The sequence below is a fragment of the Nematolebias whitei genome, chromosome 17 (genome assembly GCF_014905685.2).
Source record: "Nematolebias whitei isolate Nwh7 chromosome 17, NemWhi1, whole genome shotgun sequence".
Lineage (NCBI taxonomy): Eukaryota > Metazoa > Chordata > Actinopteri > Cyprinodontiformes > Rivulidae > Nematolebias > Nematolebias whitei.
In genome coordinates, this window is record NC_056514.1 from 37,180,420 (window position 1) to 37,192,739 (window position 12,320).

The window sequence follows — 12,320 nt, forward strand, 5'->3', positions numbered from 1 at the left end:
ACACTTGGTAAACCGAATGTTCAGGTTTGTATCAGGATTTAAAGCACACATTTGATCAAATATTTTATTTAAAATGCGTTTATCAGGTTTTATTGTGAGAAGTGTAAACACAGAGAGGAAATTTTGTATTTTCCTTTATTTTCTAATCAAAAAGTTGAAATTTTAGCATTTTTAACAGGTCAAATTTAACAGGATTAGGTCTGAACATGAGTTTTCACAGTGTGCCTCATGAATTTTAAATCAAGGCTAAAAAGCCCTTTTTTAAAAATCACGATTATTAGTTGTTTTATCGGATATAGTACAACAGATTTAAATGTTCTCGATCCGGGTTTAACTACCACGGCTAATTCCAAAGGTTCTGCGTTTATAGCTTAGGTTATCACTTCCATAAACCCAGTGTGAAAACTCGCAGTAATTCATTTTACTTGTAACAGAACGACGCTCGAGAAATTAAAACACAAAGGAAAAGAGGCAGGAAAATGATAAATGATGTTCTTGAAGAAAGGGAGCTAATTTAATCAAAGAAAATAAAGGTGACGCTGCAGAAACCCAACGGCTGGAGCTCTCCTGGGTGTGTTTTTGTGCAGAAACTGGAGAGGGCAGGTTGAGCCCTGACTGGTGCTGAGAAGCTGTCACACCTGTGTGCAGTTTAAGGTGCTAATGACAGCAGGCAGCTGTGGTGTACTTTAGTGGTGTTGCTGGCTTCAGCTGCTTTTCCTCAGGGAGCTCTGTGCTCAGCCTGATCCCAAACTACAGCTGCTAATCCCACCAGGTAACCTCCTTAATGAACATCTACTCTACAGCCCTCGTGTCTCACAGAAATGAGAATTATTTTACCTTTACGCTGCTCGAATCTGTGGCCCTGAGGTCACATTTTTAAAGGGGAAAAAAAAACTTCTAATTTGGATTGTTTTGTACAATTTCTACTTTTTTTTAATGCAGTTTTGTTAATTCAATCTTGGAATATGCGGTTCACCGAACATTATCTCTTTGATTTTTAATCCAATCAGAGATGCACCTTGGCCTTTTCAAAGATTCATCAGTGATTTGGCTGTAAGCGCTTAAAGAAACATGTTTTTATTAATCGTTTTTGCATATTGGCCTATTGAGCTATATTTTTGATTTAAAATATTCGGCTCATTCAGAAAATGGGTGCTATGACTGGAGGTTGTTTGTTTTTTTTTCAAACTTTAATACTCTTCAGAATATTTACAAACATTTTCCCCATAAATGCATTAAGAATTTAATTCCTTAAACAATATTTTCTTTGAAATTCACTTTGGCAATCTGGATTTATTTGCTAAATTTAGTATTTAACAACTGATCTGGCACTTTTTAGCTTTTAGTCATCCTTTCTGAGAGTTAAGTTTTGCCTCCTTCAATGAATTTTATCAGCTCCGAGTGCATTTCCACAAAACGTGAACTCTCTAGTTGACCTTTTGTGTTTTTTTTTTGTAAAGTTTGAGATTTGCAACTCGTTCCACCTTCAGTTCTCGAAATACTGGGACTTTGAACAAGAAACCGCAGATAAAATGATTGACCTTTCATCAGGTGCAGCATCTTGGATTTTTGTCATTGCCACAGATAAAAGTGTTTGAGTTCGATCCAGAAAGATAAACTCATTTAGAGCTGACAAGAAGGAACAAAGAAACTCTGCAGCTGTTTGACGTGTTGCTCAACCGGTGCCTTAATATGACACGAAGGGCGACTTGATGCTCGTTTATCAGGGGAAGTGAAGGTGGTCAAAGTTCACACGTTCTGTCAGTCAGCTGTTTTTGAGTTCTTGTTCTCCGTGTGTTTCTCCTCAGAGCAGAAGAGGATCTGCTGTGCACACACCTGAGAGGACCAGCGGCAGGTAGGAGTGGAGGGACATCAGTCTTAAACTGAATCTAAGTCTTGTTGAATGAATCTGAAATTATCCGTTCACTTCCTTGTGCGCATTTTGTTTTAAAATCTTTTGAACTGAACAGATTTCACTGAAACTTTCTGAAAATAATCACTCCATGGAGATTGATAATTTAGGTACTTTTTAAAGCCGAATTAATTCAAGATGGCTGCCACAGATGGTCGAGTTGGGCCTAGATGGTGCAGAGGTAGGGCCACCAGACTTGGGGACCAGAAAGTCGCAGGTTCAACTCTCTGTCATGCCCACATGCCATGGTGTCCTTGAGCAAGAAGCCTAATCCCTAATTGCTCCCCAGGCACTTACTGTATTTTTCAGACTAAGGCGCACTTAATCCTTTTAATTTTCTCAACTCAACGGTGGATAATCTGGTGCACCTTTTATGTATTCTGGTTGTGCTTACTGACCTCAAATCAGTTTTATTTTTTAGTTTTTTATTTATCTTACTCGTTTCACTTAATGAACCTTATCAGGTGCCTCTTATGTATGAGAACAGACCCGTTCATTGATATTGAGCTTTATAATCCGGTGAGCCTTATAGTCTGAAAAATACGGTACATGGCTGCCCACGTGTGATGGGTTAAAAGCAGAGACCTGATATTGTCATTGTATGGAAACCTACATTAACACATGGCACTTTAAAGACCATGAAAACCACAAAATAATGGATTTAACGGAGTCAATTTTACAGAAACAGACATAATTCTTGCTGTGGTCGTGGCCGAGACTGGTCTCTAATGCATATTCTGAGCACCATAGGAGTTCTCTGAAAATCTGAAAGGCAAACTCTGTAGTTTTTTATTTTTACCAGTTTGCATCCCTCCTTTTCTTACAAATGCATGCATCTGTAATCGATATTTAAAAATGTCCATCCGTCACTGTATGTGCACTGTAACGTGTTTACATTTTCCTGAGCGGAGCTCCTTATCTCTAAAGTACAATTCACGTTGACTTTGTACTTGAGTTGTTACAGCAACAATAAGAGTGGAGTGAGCGAGCCCAGAATTGCATAACAGATGTAAAATTGACCTTTTTATGACTCTGTGTAATGAGTTGTAGATCTTGATAAACCTGACAGCTTTCCCCCCTCCCAGCCGGCCCTGCACCACCATGGACTTCATCTTCCAGTTGCTGTTCTCTCCCCTCCCCACCCCAGTCGTCATCTCTCTAATCGCTGTTGGAGTTGCGACCCTGTTTTACCTGAACTCCCGGCCCAGTCCTCTCCGCAGCCCAGCTGACCTCAACCGCCAAACTTTAGGCATCAAGGTGAGCGCTGAGGAGCTGCGCTGTAGACTTGTATTAGAAACGAGAGATCACAAAAAGCTTTTCATGCCTCTGTTTTGCAACAAACTGTTGCTTCTGTTTCTCTGCAGGATGGTGCCAGAAAATCTGCCTTGCTGGAGGACAACAACAACCTGACGTCATTTTACTGCAGTGATGCCAAAACCCTGTACGAGGTTTTTCATAGAGGCCTAAAAGTTTCAGGTAAGAATCTCGTACAACTTTCACAACACTAATGAAGTCTGATTTTCAGTTCATGCATGATACTTCCTTTTTGAATTGATGAGTTTATAGCTTATTTCAGTGAGCGATTTTTTTTTATTTATTTTTTATTTTAAAATATATTTTATGCAAAATAGCGTGCATGGAAGTTTTTAATAGGTCTTAAATATTAATATTTTGATGATGATGATGATGATGATATTTAAAATCCTAAACTGTTGATCCATAAATAGAAAATTTAAAGTTCCCAACCCTGGTCCTTGAGGAACACCACTCTGCATGTTTTTGTTGGTTCCCTGCTTCGACACACCTGACTTGAATGAAGGGGTGCTCAACGGGCTTTGGCAGAACATCAGGAAGTAATCAAATCTCTGAATCAGGTGTGTTGGAGCAGGGAAAATGAAACGTGCAGGGTGGCGTTCCTCAAGGACCATGGTTGGGAACCACTGCTTTTCAAAGTAATTAAAACAAAAGGTTATGTGGACGAAAGCATCTGGGGACAAATGACTTTAATGCTGGCAGGTTTTAATTCCAATTTTAAACAGAACTCTATCTGAACTCAACTTGGCTTTATTGGTTTTGTCTAAACTCTTCTTCAACCTCATGCGAGATGTTTGACATGAATTTGTTCTGATCGGTTACAAATCTGGCATTATTTGCAGGAAACGGGCCGTGTTTGGGCTACAGACAGCAAGGAAAGCCTTACCAATGGATCAAGTATAGACAGGTAAACCAAACTATCTACTCAATAAACGACTCAAATGAGTTGAACTGCCTTCAATCATCTTTTGTTTAAACTGTGTATAAATTTAACAGAATTTGTATGACTTTGGAAATCATGGGCTGTCTGGCTCCTTAACATCACCTGGTAATTGCCTGTCTTAATAAAATATAACTAATTGGATGGATATAAACAGAACTTATCACTGGATTTAAACTAACAGATTAACTTTTGGTTTGCCATTGAAGCTAATCAAACCAAGCACAGAAATGGCTATAATTTGATCTGCCTTGCAGGTATTGAGCTTAAGCTTGGTCTGGTAGTAGCAGAGAGTCGTCTCCAGCACATAAACTGAGAGCTAATGGATCGCATAAGAGCTGCTTGTAAAACTCTGACCTGCAATGAATTGCTCCAAGGAATTATCAATTGCCTTTACCCACTTCTTCTGAATGCTACTTTAATTTAAAGAAAACGTTTGAAGTCAAAACAAATGGTTTTTATTTAAGAAGTCTTTATGAATTAAAAATGGAGGGCTTTCAATACCATATTTTTGACTATGGCGCGCTTGAAATCCTTTCATTTTCTAAAATTGACAATGAACCTTAATGAATATAAGGTTTATAAATTTGAATGAGGCTTCCTTTTGTTTCTGGAGGTCTCTGACAGAGCCGAACATCTCGGGTCAGGACTGCTCCACCGAGGTCTGAGGCCCAACACGGACACCTTCATCGGCATCTTCGCTCAGAACAGACCCGAGGTAGGACTCCTGCTGCTGGATGACTTTTTTTTTTTTTTTTTTTTTTTTTTTTTTTACTTCAACGTGCTGCACGTCTCACCGTTCTCGTTTTGGCTCGCAGTGGATCATCGGCGAGCTGGCGTGTTACACCTACTCCATGGTGGTGGTTCCTCTGTACGACACGCTGGGTCCTGAGGCGCTCGTGTTCATCATCGACCGAGGTAATTGGAGCTTCTCAGCTCTGTAATTGGCATTAAAGGACGAGAGAAGTCCGGTAACTCCCTGCTCCCACCGGGCTCTGTCAGGGATTTTAATCTGACTGATCCCACCTGTTTGTTCAAAAGCCTGATCATGTGCTCGATGTGGCAGTTCTGAACCCACTTTGTCCATTTCCCTCATCCTCAGCCGACATCTCCACGGTTCTCTGCGACAATCAGAAGAAGGCAGAAATTCTGCTGGAGAACCGGGAAAAAGGCCACACGGCGGTTCTGAAAACTATCGTCGTCATGGACGCCTTCAGCCCAGAGCTGGTTGAGCGTGGAGCCAAGTGTGGGGTGGACATCATGTCCATGCAGGACTTGGAGGTAACGGCATCTAAACATCTAAACTGATGAGATTCACTGAACGCAGCTGAAACTCTGCTCTGTGCACACCAGGCGCTGGGGAAAAGTCATCCACAAAAGCCCATTGTAAGTTTTTAAATGGTCACTATTGTTCATGCAGGAATCTTCTTGGTCTTTATCTTAATTTTTTGTTTCATGACCCAACAGCCACCGAAGCCGGAGGACCTCAGTATCGTTTGCTTCACCAGCGGCACTACAGGTGAGACGTTGGTGTAATAAAAAAAGGAACCCAACTTTATTTATGAACCACACTTTGCAGGTTTGGTTGCACAAAGACCAAATGTCCACAAACGATGAGTTAAGGTGCAAACACCAAGATGCTTTAAGGCGGTGGTTCTCCAGCTGGTAGAGGCGTTCTGGTTCTGCAGGAGGTTTCTTCCTGTTTAAAAGGGGAGTTTCTTTCCACTGTCGCCATGCTGCTCAGGATGGTTGACTGCTACGAAGCAGCCTGCTATCCTTGAACAAAGCATTTTACATTGCATGCAAACATTTGTTCCCTGAGATGACTTTAGTTGTGAATTATTGCTATTAAAAAATATAAACTGATCTCTCAAAGTTGAGGTCTGGATCCTTTTTTGTAGGTCATCAAACGACATTCTGGTCCTGAATCTATCCCCAGAACTCGAACTACATCTAAAAATGTATGGGATTGCTTGTAATTCAGTTTATCTAGTGCCAAATCACAACACAAGTCGTCTCGGAGCGCTGAACAGAATCCTTCATGCATTTAAAAGCCAATTAGTGAAGTTCTCTAGGAAGAGCAGACTCGATGAATCTTCATCAGTCTCCCATCTATAAATGCAAAACTGGTAAAGTAAAAACAGCAGCAGAGTGAAGATGTGGTCAGTTTAGCCTCCAGCAGCTTAAGCCTATAGCATAACAAAGGGATAGCTCAGGAAACCCAAACCAACCCTAACTATAGGATTTATCAAAAGGGAAAGTCTAAGCCCAGTCTTTAAAACTGGACAATGTCAGCCTCACGGACAGAAACTGGAAGTTGGTTCCACGAGAAAGGAGCCTGATCACTGGAAGACCTTCCTCCCATTCTGCTTTTGGAAACTCTAGGAACAACAAGTAAACCTGCAGTCTGAGAGCAAAGCGTGTTAAAAAAAAAATGGAACAATAAGCTCCAATGAGATGGAGCTAGGTTGTTGAGAGGTAGGTATAAAGATTTTTAATTTTAATTTTGGACTTGACAAAGGGTGAATGGAGTGAAACTAAAACTGGAGAGATGATGCAATCTGTAAAGCTTGGGGTCATAAGTGGTATTTATTTATTTTTATTTTTGTTAAATACTGTGAAACTTATTCAATAGCTTATGTTTCTACAGTTGAGTTAGGAATAACTGGGGTCACACTCCTACCAGTATGAGTCGAAGCCTGATCAAACTGGTTAATCAGTCGTGTGTTGGATCTTCTGGGACCTCTCAGATTTTTGATTCTTGATGGCACAACTAGTCTCTTTATGCCTCTGAGGCCCCTCATGTTGTGATGTGCATTTGTAAGGCCAGACTGAATATTTTAGGTTTTGGTTCGTAGCGTACTGATAAACCTGCTACATTAAGCAAAGTTTTCAGATGAGACTGCCTGTTGATAAAAAGGAGCTTTAAACACTTCCTGCATGAGATAATGGGCCGCTCGTTGCATTGAACTTGTCCAATAATAAAACGAATGGCGACACAAACGGTTCTAAACCAGACTTTAGTTTCTAGACTTGATTACCAGAAGTTAACTGAAGGGTTTGTTTTTAAGGAAGCCCCAAAGGAGCCATGCTGACCCATGAAAATGTGGTCGCTGATGCTGCCGGTGTCATCAAAACCTTTGAGGTAAGTTTCATTAATGCATCTTTTTTTAAAAAGTGACTTTGGGTTCAGCTCACCAGAGCTTCTGCTCTTTAGTCATCGGTCATTCCATCCACGGAGGACGTCAGCATTTCCTATCTGCCGTTGGCGCACATGTTTGAGAGGATCGTGCAGGTAGGAGTCGAGCGGCAGCGAGCTCTGATCTGAAGCCCTCCCTGTGAAGATGTGCTGGACTTGTGTTCTGTTTAATGTAGATCGTGGTCTTTGGCTCTGGAGCCAGGGTGGGGTTCTTCCAGGGGGACATCCGGCTGTTGCCAGACGACATGAAAACGCTGCAGCCCACCATCTTCCCGGTGGTGCCTCGACTTCTCAACCGCGTGTACGACAAGGTTGGTCATCCGTGTTTGAAACGGCACAGTTTAAACCCGGCGTGAGGCGGAAGTGCAACCGTTTTGGTTTCCACCACCAGGTTCAGAGCGGAGCCTCGACGCCGCTCAAAAAATGGCTGCTGAACTTCGCCGTGGAGAGGAAATACGCCGAGGTGAAGGAGGGCGTCATCAGGAAGAACAGCGTCTGGGACAAACTCATCTTCAACAAAGTCCAGGTGCTGATCGTGAACACGCAGGTGGTCCTGGTCGTGTGGTTTGATTGTGCTCCTCTGAACACTTGTCAGAGCTGTACCGGCTGAAAACAGTTTGACATCTTATCAGGACTATGGCGCTATCTGGAGGCGTTTCATGGACAAATCGTTTTGTCATCAAATGCATATGTAATGTTAAATGTGATTTTATTTTTTAATACCCACTATCATGGTTTTGTGCACTCTGCCAATCTTTTGCACGACGGAATTTCACCGTACGTCACTGTGCAATGACGATAAAGCTTCTTCTGATTCACTCAGGAGTCTCTGGGCGGTCGTGTGAGGATCATGGTGACCGGAGCAGCACCCATATCACCGTCTGTCCTCACCTTCCTCAGGGCCGCTCTGGGCTGCCAGGTAATGACAAATGAGCCCCACTAACTATTATACCACTTTAATTTAAAAAAAAAAAAAAAAAAAAAAAGGTAATTTCTTCAAATTCTCTGTTCACACTGAAAACTTTTTTTTTTTTTTTTCAGTATTTACACTTTAAAAGCTCCTAAAATTCCATAACAAGCCTATTATGCTGCTTTATTGTAATAAAACCTAAGTTTACAATTTGTCTTTCACCCCCACAAACTTTTAAACAAGTAACTCGCAAGTTCTAACCTTTGAGCTCATCTTGCACGTGAAGCCTCGTTGAGTTATTTCAGTATAAACATTATTTTATAATTTTAATCGCATTTTTTGCCTGAAGTCAGTTTTGTCACGGCAAAATTAATGACGAGCTTTAGTTTCTGTACATACAAGCTGCAGAATCTGATCTAGGCCAGTGTCTTAAATTATTTTAACATTAGGGGTGTTGAATCTAGCACTCTTTCTGACCTCAGCTTTAGTCTCTGGGTTAAAACATCGTCTTGACTGTTTCTAAGTGAATTAAGCTGAATCTCCTGCGTCGCTCACTGACAGACTTGAATACAGTATTTTTTATTTTTTTTACATGATTTACGTCTGTGCCTCAGATCTTTGAAGGATACGGTCAGACGGAGTGTGCAGCCGCCTGCACCTTCACCATGCCAGGAGACGCCTCAGTCGGTAAGAAGCTCCACCAGTGCTGCTGCTTTTTCTGCTCATTAATGGTTTGAACTGGAGTAAGTGAAACTCTTGTTCCCCCCCACAGGTCATGTTGGTGTGCCGCTGCCTTGTAACTTTCTGAAGCTGGTTGATGTTGAAGAAATGAACTACTTTGCTTCAAATGGTGAAGGGGAGGTGCGTTCAAGGATCGATTAAGCGCTGCAACAGGTTATAATAACGTGCAGGACTTGTTCCAAATCTGAACATGATGCACGTAAATGTGCTTGAGGTTAAAATCAAAGTCTTTTCACAAGTTTTGCCATTACTTTCTCTCTGTTCCCAGGTTTGCATCAAGGGTACAAATGTGTTCAAAGGCTACTTGAAGGACCCGGAGAGGACCGCAGAGGCTTTAGATAAAGATGGTTGGCTCCACACTGGGGATATTGGAAAATGGCTTCCAGTAAGAACTCTTTTATTTTGTTCCTTTTGTATTTGTTTTAATTGGTTTTATAAAATAAATGGGCCTAATAAACACAACAAGCTGAATAAATTCAACCATTACCGCCGGCACCACATGGATCAGACCCTCGATTGTTCATGTTTAGACTTAAAGCGGTGGTCTGCAACCTTTAGATCAAAGAGCCATTTCTGCCCCTTCACTCATTAGACCGGAGCCACATGACTAATTATCAACTGGTGGCTCATGGGCCACTTCGAGGTAGTTGGAGCTGACTTTTCTGATGTGGGGGTGACATGTAAACGTCAATAAATATGGAAATTCTGTACAATTTTTAAAATAACTGATTAAAAACTTCTAGTTTCTACACTCCGCAGGCCTGTGGCCTTTTGTGAGCAGAAATTAAGTATCCCACTTAAGTAATGAAGCAAAGGGTGTTGCTCAAACATTTTGCAGAAAATTAACTACCAAAACAAGGTTTTTGTGGGTATAAAAACCAGAACGAATGCATTTCCTGGAAGTTTTGGTCGAAGCTTCAGAGCCACAGACGAGACTAAAGACTCGTATGGCCACAGGTTGCAGACCCTTGACCTAAAGTAAAGACGGTTTCCCTAAAATGACACGTTTGGTGTTAAATATTCCACACGTTTGAATTCAAAGTGTAGGATTTTCAAGTAAACGTGTCCCAACATTTTGATCAAATTTCTCCAACCTGCCTGGGTGTGCACCTGGTTTCTTTTCTCATAGCTTCTTTCTGGGAGCATTTGCCTGTAAATGTTTATTGAAATGAGCCTGAATCCACTTGTAATTTTATCTTTCAGCTCTAGTGTATTGTAAATTTTTTTTTTTAAATTTTTTGCTGAGATTTAACAATTTCATTCTGACATGGAAAATATTGAAAGCTACCATTTTCAGCCACTAGAGGGCGCTCAACCTGTATGGCAAAGTCTCATTAATGGGGAAAAGTGGTTATTAATGAGACACTTGGCTTGCCATACCAAGCCACCTTAATCTTTCTCTGGAATTCCAGAAGCAAATGTGAAATCAGCTGATATGACTATTAAATTCCATTTATTAAGAAAAGTTCAACTCGCACACAGTTTACTATAATTTTGAGCAAACAAATTAAGTGTTAATCTTGGTAAAGTCCTCCCGTGCATGCTCCTGCAGCAGATTTTCTTTTCTTTTTTTTTTTTTTTTTTTTTGGCACACCGGCCCACATTTCTAGGTTGTCAGCGATGAATCATAATAGATGCGAAGTGACAATATTTGTATTTTCCCACTTTATTAGACTTATTTGGACTGAAGCGACTCCGAAAACGCTCTACTGATCTCCACAGTTCAAGAACAAAAGTTGACTTTTTTTTTTTTTTTTTTTGGGACAGAGTGGAGTTTTAAAGATAATCGACCGTAAGAAGAACATCTTCAAGCTCGCTCAGGGCGAGTACATCGCACCGGAGAAGATTGAAAACGTGTACGTTCGCAGTGGCCCCGTGGCTCAGGTCTTTGTGCACGGAGACAGCCTGCAGGTAAAACTGCTCGTCTTTTTGCTTCGAGTTTTAAAAACGTTCATCTTCGATCTTTAACATTTCCCGCTCGTTCTGAAGTCTTGCCTGGTTGCTGTGGTGGTCCCGGACGCCGACGTTCTGCCGGGCCTTGCAAAAAGTCTCGGCGTCCAAGGCTCCATGGAGGAACTCTGCAAGAACACGGTAAGCAGCGGTTGTAATTAAACGAACGTGTCTGTGAATTTACTGAAAAGCACTGAGTTTAATCCTTAAATATATTTATTTCTTCAGGAAATTAAGAAAGCGATAGTTTCAGACATGACCAAACTCGGAAGAGAAGCGGGTCTCAAGTCTTTTGAACAGGTAATTCCCGGATGGTTGCGTCTCAAATCTTTAAAAATGTTCATCCTCACCTGTTCCGTCTCCCCTGCAGGTGAAGGTCGTGCACCTCCACCCTGAGCTCTTCACCATCGAGAACGGCCTTTTGACCCCCACCCTGAAGGCCAAAAGAGCCGAGCTCAAATCTCTGTTCCAGCTTCACATCGACCAACTTTATGCCAGCATCCAATAAATTAAACACAAAAACCTTCACGCGTTTCTTGCATCCTTTCTGAATCCTAAACTTGGAAAAACTGTGTTCCCTCCCAGTAAACTCCTGCAGATGGTTTCAAACACCATTAACTGAAACCCATTAATGAAACATTAGATTTTAACAACTTTGGCACAGATCTGAGGTCAATTCCACAAAGCACCAACTTAATTTTCTTCCAAACAAATAAAAGATTTAAGAGGTGAATTAAGTGTTGGAGCTGTGTTTGATGGGTTTTAATTGAATCTAGTGAATGAATCACAAGGTTAATTCAGGTCATCTGGACATATTATTAATGCAGACAGCTTGGAGGGAGAAAACTCTTTCACTTTGATCAAAAACTGAAGACTGAGCTTTTCTGAGTCTGTGCTGCCCTCCTGTGTTAAAATACAAACTGCACAAACTGACAAAACTGGTGGCACAACTAAAAATACATAATTTTAGTTGAATTAATCACCACTTGAAATGACCTAAACCAGGGGTCGTCAACCTTTATAAACAAAAGGACTCTTTTTATGCCTTTTTGTTCACCAAGTGTTCAAAGGTGCCACAACTGATTATCAACTGATGGTAGAAAATCTATGATCAAAATGAAATGGTGAATGAATTCAATGGATATTATGTGAATCTGAGACAAAGTCTTGCAGCTAAAATACCAAATGTAAATGTCATACAGTCACGGCTTATGCAAACATTTTTTTTTTTTTTCGGTGACTCTGAAGAAATGGTGTTTATAAAAAATCTTGCAGATAAAAGATCAAAAGACTGGACATAGACATGTTAAAGGATGTTACAACAACTTACACATGCACCGCCTAGCCCAAAAAT

At 41.0% G+C, this 12,320-nt stretch overlaps 1 protein-coding gene across 2 annotated transcripts; it reads left to right on the forward strand.

The window, feature by feature from the left end:
- Positions 1–700: 700 nt before the first annotated feature.
- On the forward strand, positions 701–11,484 carry acsl5 (acyl-CoA synthetase long chain family member 5). Of its 2 annotated transcripts, XM_037691233.1 has the most exons (22): positions 701–772; positions 1,809–1,855; positions 2,998–3,169; positions 3,277–3,388; positions 4,069–4,133; positions 4,783–4,884; positions 4,985–5,084; positions 5,269–5,447; positions 5,520–5,552; positions 5,634–5,685; positions 7,238–7,311; positions 7,384–7,461; positions 7,542–7,676; positions 7,757–7,891; positions 8,189–8,284; positions 8,890–8,962; positions 9,048–9,136; positions 9,285–9,401; positions 10,784–10,927; positions 11,006–11,107; positions 11,195–11,266; positions 11,337–11,484. In XM_037691233.1, exons 3-22 carry the CDS (start codon positions 3,014–3,016, stop codon positions 11,472–11,474), a joined length of 2,052 nt encoding a protein of 683 aa, XP_037547161.1. In that variant the 5' UTR covers positions 701–772; positions 1,809–1,855; positions 2,998–3,013; the 3' UTR covers positions 11,475–11,484. The 2 variants fall into 2 exon arrangements, with proteins under 2 accessions (XP_037547161.1, XP_037547160.1); XM_037691232.1 differs by lacking the exon at positions 701–772 and having other exon boundaries at positions 1,791–1,855.
- Positions 11,485–12,320: the final 836 nt, after the last annotated feature.